The sequence below is a fragment of the Salvelinus alpinus genome, chromosome 3 (genome assembly GCF_045679555.1).
Source record: "Salvelinus alpinus chromosome 3, SLU_Salpinus.1, whole genome shotgun sequence".
Lineage (NCBI taxonomy): Eukaryota > Metazoa > Chordata > Actinopteri > Salmoniformes > Salmonidae > Salvelinus > Salvelinus alpinus.
The window spans coordinates 80,513,030-80,526,221 of record NC_092088.1 but is presented as its reverse complement, the minus strand read 5'-3'; the positions used below and the strand labels follow the sequence as shown (position 1 = coordinate 80,526,221).

Genomic DNA, 13,192 nt, shown 5'->3' with positions numbered 1-13,192 from the left:
TTTTTTCTTCACCTCAAAAAGCAACTAAAGTCTGTTTTTACATCCATTGAGAAAGCAATAGTTCCTCAATGTTGCCTATTTGAAAAATCTTTCCAGCTCTCTCCCTTTGGATTACCACTCGGCATGAAAAGGGGGGGGGGGGAATGTAATGTTCTGATCCAGTGGAAACGTCATAAAATAGGCCTACCTGACTACTTCTTATCCCTTGCGCAAATAGCCTATAGCTGTGTCTGTTCAGAACTCACTGGCATGGGAAACTCTGAGGGTGCAGAATATTTTATACAATGTTGCAAATTTGTTAGAGCAAGCTTTGGACTGGACCAAACTGTTGAAAGTTGATCGATGTTTCAAGTTCCTTGCAGACAGGCCATGCTTAGCCAATGTGACTTTTCTTTTACCTGCAGGATGCAATGTTTTTATTTGTTGGCTTTATGTAGGCTATTTTTACATGGTTGGCAATAGAAGTTACATTTAGATTTGTATAAATTTTATTTAGATAGAATTTGTATTAATCACATGACAATGATTTTGAAATTCGTTGACTTTATGCTCATTACGCTTACGTTTATTTTATAATAATGGCAGAATATGAGAAGGCCAGCAGCAGCGGTAGGAGGAAGTTCGGGAACAGGTTTTTTTCTTGCCGCTCCCTCTTGAGTCATTTGTGTGTCTTAATCATTTAATCACAGTGTGCTTAAAGCATCAGACAAGCTCGGTCGCCTATATATACACAGTTGAAATCAGAAGTTTACATACACCTTAGCCAAATACATTTAAACTCAGTTTTTCACAATTCCTAACATTTAATCCAAGTAAAAAATGTCCTGTCTTAGGTCAGTTAGGATCACCACTTTATTTTAAGAATGTGAAATGTCAGAATAATAGTAGAGAGAATGATTTATTTCAGCTTTTTATTTCTTTCATGACATTCCCAGTGGTTCAGAAGTTTACATACACTCAATTAGTATTTGGTAGCATTGCCTTTAAATTGTTTAACTTGGGTCAAACATTTCAGGTAGCCTTCCACAAGCTTCCCACAATAAGTTGGGGGAATTTTGGCCCATTCCTCCTGACAGAGCTGGTGTAACTGAGTCAGGTTTCTAGGCCTCCTTGCTGGCACACGCTTTTTCAGTTCTGCCCACACATTTTCTATAGGATTGAGGTCAGGGCTTTGTGATGGCCACTCCAATACCTTAACTTTGTTGTCCTTAAGCCATTTTGCCACAACTTTGGAAGTATGCTTGGGGTCATTGTTCATTTGGAAGACCCATTTGCGACCAAGCTTTAACTTCCTGACTGATGTCTTGATATGTTGCTTCAATATATCCACATAATTTTTTGGAGCAGTTTTGGTTTTGGAGCAGTGGCTTCTTCCTTGCTGAGCGGCCTTTCAGGTTATGTCGATATAGGACTCGTTTTACTGTGGATATGGATACTTTTGTACCTGTTTCCTCCAGCATCTTCACAAGGTCCTTTGCTGTTGTTCTGGGATTGATTTGCACTTTTCGCACCAAAGTACGTTCATTCCTAGGAGACAGAATGTGTCTCCTTCCTGAGCGGTATGACGGCTGTGTGGTCCCATGGTGTTCATACTTGCATACTATTGTTTGTACAGATGAACGTGGTACCTTCAGGCATTTGGAAATTGCTCCCAAGGATGAACCAGACTTGTGGAGGTTTACAATTTTTTTTCTGAGGTCTTGGCTGATTTCTTTTGATTTTCCCATGATGTCAAGCAAAGAGGCACTGAGTTTGAAGGTAGGCCTTGAAATACATCCACATGTACACCTCCAATTGACTCAAATTATGTCAATTAGCTTATCAGAAGCTTCTAAAGCCATGACATAATTTTCTGGAATTTTCCAAGCTGTTTAAAGGCACAGTCAACTTAATGTATGTGAACTTCTGACCCACTGGAATTGTGATACAGTGAAATAATCTGTCTGTAAACAATTGTTGGGAAAATTACTTCTGTCATGCACAACCGACTTGCCAAAACTGAGAAATGGCGCCAGAAGAAATGGCAGCAGTTTTACGGGCGCCCAACCAATTGTGCTATTATGTGGGGGTTTTTGCGTTATCTGTAACTTATTTTGTACATAATGTTTCTGCAACCGTATCTTACGGCAAAAAAAAGCTTCTGGATATCAGGACAGCGATCACTTTCCTCGGATTAGACAAAGATCTTTTCTACAACAAGGATGACGCACAAGACATTCTCCAAACACCCCACAGGGCTGACATCCCCGTTATTTGCAAGAGGAAGCGATGCGGACAAAGAGCTGGATGCCTGCTCAGGACCCGTAGAAGGCGACTGGGAAAGCTGCTGTTACCGTCAATACTACTCGCCAACGTGCAATCATTGGACAATAAATTATATGAGGTACGATCACGAATATCCTACCAACGGGACATCAAAAACTGTAATATCCTATGTTTCCCGGAATCGTGGCTGATTGACGACATGGATATTCAGCTAGCGGGATATACGCTGCACCAGCAAGATAGAACAGCACACTCCGGTAAGACGAAGGGGGGGTGGGGGGCGGTCTGTGCATATTTGTAAACAACAGCTGGTGCACGAAATCTAAGGAAGTCTCTAGATTTTGCTCGCCTGAAGTAGAGTATATTGTGATAAATTGCAGGCCACCCTACTTGCCTAGAGAGTTTTCAGCTATACTTTTCATGGCTGTTTATTTACCACAACAGACAGATGCTGGCAATAAGACCACACTCAGTCAGCTGTATAAGGAAATAAGCAAACAGGAAACCACTCACCCAGAGGCGGCGCTCCTAGTGGCCGGAGACTTTAATGCAGGGAAATTTAAATCAGTTCTACCAAATTTCTATCAACATGTTAAATGTGCAACCAGAGGGGAAAAAATTCTAGATCACCTGTACTCCACACACAGAGACGCGTACAAAGCTCTCCCTCGCCCTCCATTTGGTAAATCCGACCACAACTCTATCCTGATTCCTGCTTACAAGCTAAAATGAAAGCAGGAAGCACCAGTGACTCGGTCTATAAAAAAGTGGTCAGATGAAGCAGATGCTAAACTACAGGACTGTTTTGCTATCACAGACTGGAACATGTTCTGGGATTCTTCCGATGACATTGAGGAGTACACCACATTAGTCACTGGATTTATCAATAAGTGCATTGAGGACGTCGTCCCCACAGTGACTGTACGTACATACCCCAACCAGAAGCCATGGATTACAGGCAACATTCGCACTGAGCTAAAGGGTAGAGCTGCCGCTTTCAAGGTGCGGGACTCTAACCCGGAAGCTTACAAGAAATCCTGCTATGCCCTGCGACGAACCATCAAAGCGTCAATACAGGGCTAAGATTGAATCATACTACACCGGCTCCGACGCTCATCTTATGTGTCAGGGCTTGCAAACTATTACAGACTGCAAAGGGAAGCACAGTCGCGAGCTGCCCAGTGACAAGAGCCTACCAGACGAGCTAAATCACTTCTATGCTTGCTTCGAGGCAAGCAACACTGAGGCATGCATGAGACCATCAGCTGTTCCGGACAACTATGTGATCACGCTCTCTGTAGCCGACGTGAGTAAGACCTTTAAACAGGTCAACATACACAAGGCTGTGGGGCCAGATGGATTACCAGGATGTGTGCTCCTGGCATATGCTGACCAACTGGCAGGTGTCTTCACTGACATTTTCAACATGTCCCTGATAGTCTGTAATACCAACATGCTTCAAGCAGATCACCATAGTCCCTGTGCCCAAGAACACAAGGCAACATGCCTAAATGACTACAGACCCGTAGCACTCACGCCCGTAGCCATGAAGTGCTTTGAAAGGTTGGTAATGGCTCATATCAACACCATTATCCCAGAAACCTTAGACCCACTCCAACTTGCATACCGCCCAAACAGATCCACAGATGATTCCAACTCTATTGCACTCCACACTGCCCTTTCCCACCTGGACAAAAGGAACACTTATGTGAGAATGCTATTCATTGACTACAGCTCAGCGTTCAACACCATAGTACCCTCAAAGCTCATCACTAAGCTAAGGATCCTGGGACTAAACACCTCCCTCTGCAACTGGATCCTGGACTTCCTGACGGGCCGTCCCCAGGTGGTGAGGGTCGGTAGCAACACATCTGCCATGCTGATCCTCAACACTGGAGCTCCACAGGGGTGCGTGCTCAGTCCCCTGCTGTGCTCCCTGTTCACCCACTACTGCATGGCCAGGCACGACTCCAACACCATCATTAAGTTTGCAGACGACACAACAGTGGTAGGCTTGATCACCGACAACGACGAGACATAGGGAGGAGGTCAGAGACCTGGCCGGGTGGTGCCAGAATAACTGCCTATCCCTCAACGTAACCAAGACTAAGGAGATGATTGTGGACTACAGGAAAAGGAGGACCGAGCACGCCCCCATTCTCATCGACGGGGCTGTAGTGGAGCAGGTTGAGAGCTTCAAGTTCCTTGGTGTCCGCATCAACAACAAACTAGAATGGTCTAAACACACCAAGACAGCCGTGAAGAGGGCACAACAAAGCCTATTCCCCCTCAGGAAACTAAAAAGATTTGGCATGGGTCCTGAGATCCTCAAAAGGTTCTACAGCTGCAACATCGAGAGCATCCTGACTGGTTGCATCACTGCCTGGTACAGAAATTGCTCGGCTTCTGACTGCAAGGCACTACAGATGGTAGTGCGTACAGCCCAGTACATCACTGGGGCTAGGCTGCCTGCCATCCAGGACCTCTACACCAGGCGGTGTCAGAGGAAGGCCCTAAAAATTGTCAAAGACCCAAAACCCCACCCCAGTCATAGACTGTTCTCTTTACTACCACATGGCAAGCGGTACCGGAGTGCCAAGTCTAGGACAAAAAGGCTTCTCAACAGTTTTTACCCTCAAGCCATAAGACTCCTGAACAGGTAATCAAATGGCTACCCAGACTATTTGCGTTGTCCCCCCCCCCCAACCCCTCTTTTTACGCTGCTGCTACTCTCTGTTTATCATAAATGAATAGTCACTTTAACTATACATTCATGTACATACTACCTCAATTGGGCCGACCAACCAGTGCTCCCGCACATTGGCTGACCGGGCTATCTGCATTGTGTTCCACCACCTGCCAACCCCTCTTTTACGCTACTGCTACTCTCTGTTCATCATATATGCATAGTCACCTTAACCATATCTACATGTACATACTACCTCAATCAGCCTGACTAACCGGTGTCTAAATGTAGCCTCGCTACTTTTATAGCCTCGCTACTGTATATAGCCTGTCTTTTTACTGTTGTTTTATTTCTTTACTTACCTATTGTTCGCCTAACACCTTTTTTGCACTATTTGTTAGAGCCTGTAAGTAAGCATTTCACTGTAAGGTCTACACCTATTGTATTCGGCGCACGTGACAAATAAACTTTGATTTGATTTTATACAAGACATTTGTGGAGTGGTTGAAAAACTAGTTTTAATGACTCCAACCTAAGTGTATGTAAACTTCCGACTTTAACTGTGTGTGTATATATATATATATATATTTATTTATTTATTTATTTTATTTTTATTCAAACATAAGGTCTAAAGAACAGACGACTCTTGGTCAACCAATATTTTGTTTTTGTCGGGGTCAGCCCTACTGTGAACAGACTTATTGTGTAACTTGATGGTTCGGATTATGGGATGCCAAGGTCATATTTTTCAATATTCTGTTCCAGTTAAAGGGTTGTCCATATTTACTTAGATCTGTGGACAATACTTTTTTTAATGGCTAGCTCAGAAAATTAGCTTTCCAAAAGTTGTTTATATATTATAGAGATCAGTCCTTTCGGGGGCCCAGATCATTTATTTATAACTCCCATCATTATATGGTTCGGTAGTTGGGTTTCCCGAGAGACTGCATAGACAAACATTGCAGACATAAGTTCTAAATATAGAAAAAAAGGTGTTTGCCTGGTTATGTCTTTACCTTTCAAATCTTGGAATGTTCCAAAACCATTACTGTCCATGATATCGGCAAGGATATGGATTCCACATTTGGACCATTGGGGGATGCAAATGGCCGCCCTCTAGATCGCAAGGCATTATTGTAAAATATTGGAGTATGGGCGTGTATTTTTTTTAAATTTAGCGCCAAATAGAAATTGTGTTAGAAATAATGAGACCAAAGTGTAGTTTACATTGTTTAAGGTATATATCAGTAAAGACCACCTCTTCCAGGGCAATAGGAGACACCATATTTCTCTCTATACTCAGCAAGGGGGCAGAGGATTCATTTCTAAACCAATTTAGGATGGGAGGAAATGCTACTGTGTGGAAATACAAAAATTAAACTGCTTCGTACTCTATTCTAGATCGTACAATATGCATATTATTATTACTATTGGATAGAAAACACTCTCAAGTTTCTAAAACTGTTAATTTAACTGTGAATTATATCTGTGAGTAAAACAGAACTCATTTTGCAGCAAACTTCCAGACAGGAAGTGAAAAATCTGAAAACGATGCTCTGTTCCAGGGCCTGCCTATTGAATTGCCTTATATTTATGGATATGCATGCACTGCATACGCCTTCCACTAGATGTCAACTGGCAGTGGAAGGTGGAATGGGGTGTCTAGCTTGATCTGAGGTCGAACAAGAGCTCTTGGAATGACGTGTCCAGAATTTCCTTTCTCTACCTAGGCGCGGGAAGCACCTCCCTATTGTCTTATGATAAGCGTTCGGTATACACGGCTAATATCTCCGGCTTTGTTTTTATTTGATACATATTAGAAAAACATCATAAAGTAGTTTTTTTCAACCGAGTTTCATCAGTTTATTCAACGTTTAATGGGACTTTTGGAGTTTTCTGTTCTCTGCGTCGAGAGAAATTGGGAACGTCATCAACATTGGCTAGCCTTGTGGAGCGAATTCGACAGGAGAGAAGGACATTCTAAAACCATACAACGATTTATTCTGGACAAAGGACTCCTTGTACAAGATTCTGATGGAAGCTCAGCAAAAGTAAGAACAATTTATGATGTTATTTCGTATTTCTGTGGAAAATGTTGAGTCCTATTATTCGTGTTTTGGCGGGCGCTGTCTCGCTATAACGTAAGCTGTTTGTTATGGTAAAGTTATTTTTTAAAATCTAACACGGCGGTTGCATTAAGAACTAGTGTATCTTTCATTTGCTGTCCAACATGTATTTTTTAGTAAAGTTTATGATGAGTTCTTTGGTCAGATTAGGTGAGTGTCCAAAATAGCTCCGGACAATTTGGTGAATCGATGCTACATATTCACAATGTATAACCACGGTTTGCAGCTCTAAATATGCACATTTTCGAACAAAACATAAGTGTATTGTATAACCTGATGTTATAAGACTGTCATCTGATGAAGTTGGTCAAGGTTAGTGATTAATTTTATATATTTTGCTGGTTTTTGCGATCGCTACCTTTTGCTGCTAATAAATGCATTTGTGTGTTTGGCTATTGTGGTAAGCTAATATAATGCTATATTGTGTTTTCGCTGTAAAACACTTAAAAAATCTGAAATATTGGCTGAATTCACAAGATGTTTATCTTTAATTTGCTGTACACCATGTATTTTTCATAAATGTTTTATGATGAGTATTTAGGTATTGTAGAAGTAAATGAGACGTATAGGACAGCACATAGACGTATAGGACAGCTGAACATTAAAAACAGACCACAGGAAGACAGGGAGACACATAGGCGCCTAAGACAACTGGACACACTAATGATAGAGGGACCCATAGTCAGCTGCTTCTAAAAAGAAGGCCTATAGGATAGAGTCTGCTGATTCCAATAAAGGCAAACTAAACAAAGAGTACATTGACACATTAATGAAAGGAAGAGACACAGAATCTGCTGATTCCAATAAAGGCAAACTAAACAAAGAGTACATTGACACATTAATGAAAGGAAGAGACCCATGGTTTGCTGACACACTAATGATAGAGGGACCCATAGTCAGCTGCTTCTAAAAAGACGAAGGCCTATAGGATAGATAGACATATATTATATTTAGGATAAGAGAGGGTCCTACCACCATTATAATCTAACTGAAAGCAGATATGGGCGTTAGTAGGCGTGAACAAGCAGGAAGCCTGAACTAAAAGATAATGGTGGCAGGAGAATTAGGGGAATAATGGTTATTTGCATATGGGTTGGACCCATATGCTATATGTGGATAAATACAGGAGCCGGGGCTCTGGAAAGCGGGGTGGGATCCGCGGATCGTTCCGGCTTGTGATACATTGTATTAAAAAGTCTATTTGATTTCACAAGTTCTTACGAGTGTTATATTTCTGAGACGATGTTCCACGACAGTATTTCACGTTGCTCTCTGTAATTATTCTGACTGCTTTGGTGATATTTTTGATGGTAGCTGCAATGTAAAACTATGATTTATACCTCAAATATGCACATTTTCAAAAAAAAACATAAATTTATTGTATAACATGTTATAAGACTGTCATCTGATGAAGTTGTTTCTTGGTTAGTGACTAATTATATCTCTATTTGGTCGGTTTTGTGATAGCTACCTATGCGGTAGAAAAATTGTGAAAATATGCGGTTGAGTCTTTTGCTATTGTGGTTAGCTAATAGAAATACATATTGTGTTTTCGCTGTAAAACATTTTAAAAATCGGAAATGATGGCTGGATTCACAAGATGTTTATCTTTCATTTGCTGTATTGGACTTGTGATTTCATGAAAATTATATTATATGATATCCCTGTCGCGTTAGGCTAGGCTATGCTAGTCAGCTTTTTTGATGAGGATGCTCCCGGATCCGGGATGGGTAGCAATGAAAGGATAACTTGATGGTGCTGAATTTCTCTATGATCTTTAAAACTTTTGGGAGGGATTGAGATACTTTATCTAGACAATGTAAGATATCGTCGGCGTATAATGGGATGACGTGATCTGGAGAATTGAGCGATATTGGTGCCTGGGCCAGGGGCTCCATATACAATAAAAAATAGCTGAGGTGAGATTGGATCACCTTGCCTGCTACTTCTACTTATTCTGAACAAAACAGAGCAGGTATTGCCTGTTATTACTATGGATGAGGGATTGGCATATAGTATTTTAATCATGTTAATAAAATTTAAGCCAAGTCCCATATGTTCCAAAATCCGACCAAAGATATTACCATTCTAGTCTATCAAAAGCTTTTTCTGCATCAAGTGATAGAATTGCCCAAAGAGCTTTGGTTTCTGATGAAGCATGTAAGATATGTAATAGACTGAGGTTATCTGAGGATAATAGTTTAACAGACCCGCTTTGGTCCAGATGTACCAATTTGTGTAAGTAAGTTTTCTATGTTTATCAATGATGGTGAGCACACTGGTTGAACGCTCTAACATCATTAGCAACTTTTCCAATTCTGATATCTTTTTAGTTGTGATTTATTCAGTCCAGATTCAAATACAGTTACGTTGTTTGTAATAAAACCTTTGGTGGCATCCTATAGAATCTGAGGATCATCGACTGAATTTTTGTTAATCATTAGCAATTAATTCAATTCAGTTTCTCAAATTTTTCAAAGAAAGTAGGATTTTGTAGTAAGGAAACATTAAAGCTCCATCTTGTGGCTCTTTTAGGAGATTCAGACATTTTGTATCTGGCAATAAGATGCATTGTTGGGTTCTGAGTTCTAAACTTGAAAATATGAAGTATCCTTTTCCATGTCACTGAGGGAGAGAGGGGAATGTAGACTGTTTACATTCTGTCAGAATGTTATTGTTAGATATCAGGGATCCTTTGGTGAGGAGTGAGGAATTTGGTGCTGAGATCAGATCAGATGAAGTGAGGAAGAATAGATATCACTAAGTTTCTGTCTAGCAACAGAGATGTATTGGCTGTTCAGATGTGTAGGATGAGACTCAGCATAGGAGAAAGGGTTAAATACCAGTACTTGTGTGAATATGCTCTTTGTCTGTTCAGCTGTCTGACCCTTTGGATGAATAAACGTGGTTTGAGCTTTTATAGTTGTTTTGACCGTTATTTAGAACCTAACAGCATGTTGATCAGATATGCTCATATGTCGGATTTCTTTTTTCTTGATTAAAGAAAATAGAGGACTATATAATAGTACGAAATCGATTCTGGGATATTTTAAAATATCGCCTTGTATGGTGAAAAAAATTGACTTGAATTGACCCTCTCCTCTCTCTGTGTGGATCCTGTTCCTGGTGCCAGAGAGGCCATTGTTCTGGGCAGCACAGACTTCACTGAGGAGGATGTGGAGCGCATCATGGAGGAGCTGGGGAAAGAGTACAAGGGGAACGCCTACCATCTCATGCACAAGAACTGTAACCACTTCTCTTCTGCCCTGTCGGAGGTAAGCAACACTCTAAACACACACACACACACACACACACACACACACACACACACAAAGGCCTATATCCCAGTGTTTTCCAGGGTGTGCCGGACTCTTTCTGAATTATGTTGAAGAAGCTTCCATTAAAGAACACCCTCTGTGTTCTGTTAGACCGGTAACTCTCAAACCACAATATAGCAGGGGATGTAAAGCCATAACACATACATTTTTCAAGCAGAAGATTTTGATCGGTAATGTTAAAAGCTGCACTGATGTCTAACAAAACAGCTACCACAATTTCTCTCAGCCAATCATCAGTCAAGTGCTGTACATGTTGAGTGTCCTTCCTTATAAGTGTGCTGAAAGTCTGTTGTTAATTTGTTTACTTACAATGCTATTTCTATCTGGTCAAATACAATTTTTTCCAAAAGTTCACTAAGGGTTAGAAACAGGCTTATTGGTCGGCTGTTTGAGCCAGTAAAGGGGACTTTGCTATTCTTGGGTAGCAAAATGACTTTTGCTTCCCTCCAGGCCTGAAGGCACACACTTTACTGTAGGCTTAGATTGAAGAGATGGCAAATAGGAGTGGACATATTGTCCACTATAATTCTCAGTCATTTTCCATTCAAGTTGTCAGACCCAGGTGGCTTGTCGTTGTTGATAGACAATTTTTACAGTTTTTACAGTCATTTTCTTAATGGTTGCATGCTTATTAGTAACTGGAATAAGCAATTTCATAAATGTGGTTACACACCACAGACCAGCAAATATTAGTTACATCTTCAACATAGGAATCACTACTAAACTTATTGTATGACCTCTTATGCACTATATTGAAAGTTTGGTGTTCCGAGATATGGCTTCTATATTATGATCACTACATCCATTAGATTTGGATACTGCTTTAGAGCAGATTTCTGCAGCATTAGTAAACATGTGATCAAAACAAGAAGAGAATTTTAATTCCTGTGCTGTTTGTAAATTCCCCGGCTGGCAGTATTTATCACATACATTATCAAGCATTTCACACACATTATCCAGATACTGACCAGGGCCTAAAATGTACTTTTTGATCTACCAGCCACCGTGGCAGATGGATAAGAAAAATCTACCAGCCACCTAGATTTTTTTTTACCAGCCCAAATATTTTTTCCATGCTAAAATTACACCGATAAAACACAAAAAAACAGATGAGCAAGCTTTGTAATATTTCTAAAACAATACATGTATTACCAGTCAGAATTGATGTGGCATCGTTTCATTTCATTTTTGTGACTCGAGTCTTTGAACCAAAATATCACAGATGAGACAAAACATTTCACGTGCCCCTTTAAGTGCGGGAGGTTACCATGGTAATGTGACTCGAGTCATGTTTGTGCCTGTTAGATTGAGTCTGACTAGTAGAAGCATTGTCTTCTCTTATCTAGCAGTTGAAACTCAAACATTAAAAAACAACCTAGCTTGTGAACAAAACAATGTAAATAGCCAAGAAACACAAGGACAGTCTCACTTCAGTATACTTAGTTTCAAAAGTGTGCAAAGCTGTCATCAAGGAAATAGGTGGTTACTTTGAAGAAACTAAAATATATTTTGATTTAACAATTTAAAAGAAAAATATTTTTTGGTTACCTAATGATTCCATATGTGCTATTTCATAGTTTTGATGTCTTCACTATTATTCTACAATGTAGAAAATAGGAAAAATAAAGGAAAACCCTTGAATGAGTATGTGTGTCCAAACTTTTGGCTGGTACTGTAGGATTCATAGGTTTTTGACTTTGTTCGATTAATTTACCAGCTATGAAACAAAATGGAAGAAATACTTTGAAAACAGCTACTGCAGCATTTATTTGACTATAAATGTGATCTTACTTGACTATTTGTATTCACAAATGCGAGTGAAACGCTCGCACTGTGTAGCCCTGACCATCCGACAACTTGGCTGGTGAAATATACATCTTGCTGGCCAATGCCAAAATCTACCCGCGGGTGGTAAGTTTATGCCCTGATACTGATTGTTAGCACTTGGTGGTCTATAGCAGCTTCCCACAAGAATAGGCTTTAGGTGAGGCAGGTGAACCTGTAGCCATATTAATTCAACAGCATTTGACATGAGATCCTCTCTAAGCTTTACATCAATATAAACTGCAACACCTACATCATTGGCATTCCTGTCTCTTCTTATCTGTTACTAGCAAGTTATTGATTTCATGAACCACGTTTCTTAGGCTAGCCATGATTGCGGTAATGTATTTAAGTCCTGCCTTTCATCTTACCGTCTTTGGCACGCATTAATTCATGAACATTCTATTGTTGTCCAACATCAAACTTGTCCTTGTCAATCACAAAGCTTCACAGAAATGCTTTTAAAGCATTATTTACATTTAAATGTATGTAGTTCTGTTCTCATCTTTTTTTCTTGACTTTGACCTTTATATTTAGCTAATAAATGATGGGTTAATATGCATATGTTTCTAACTAGCAATTTGTAGTTCATCTGTCTTCAGCCAAAATAAAGTGGGGAGTTTGCGTGCGATGGTGTGATGATATCCAACGTGGATCCCTACGCGCACCGAGTGCTAATGTACATGTGATGTTGGCCCGGTTAATGACACCTAACGCCCATTGTAAATCTTAAGGCAGCAGACAAAATTCCTTTTGTCCTCTCATTATGGAGAACCGCCTTCAGAACATTAACATGGAATAAATGGACTTTGGGACAATAGGTTTCGTCAGCCACAATGGTGGTAATGACGATAGATGGAATATGAACATGAATGTCGTTTTTGTAATGTTATTAAAAGTTATAGGACGACGTTATAACGAAAACATTGTAACTTTAAGAGTTTTCCTAACAT

General features: G+C 40.2%; 1 protein-coding gene across 2 annotated transcripts in view; it reads left to right on the top strand.

The window, feature by feature from the left end:
• Positions 1-13,192, top strand: part of LOC139571432 (deubiquitinase DESI2-like) — a 47,558-nt gene that overhangs the window by 30,575 nt on the left and 3,791 nt on the right. For both annotated transcript variants that reach the window (XM_071394297.1, XM_071394296.1), the window contains exon 4: positions 10,211-10,352. In XM_071394297.1, the coding sequence (XP_071250398.1) occupies positions 10,211-10,352 (142 nt within the window). The remainder of the gene's footprint in view (positions 1-10,210; positions 10,353-13,192) is intronic.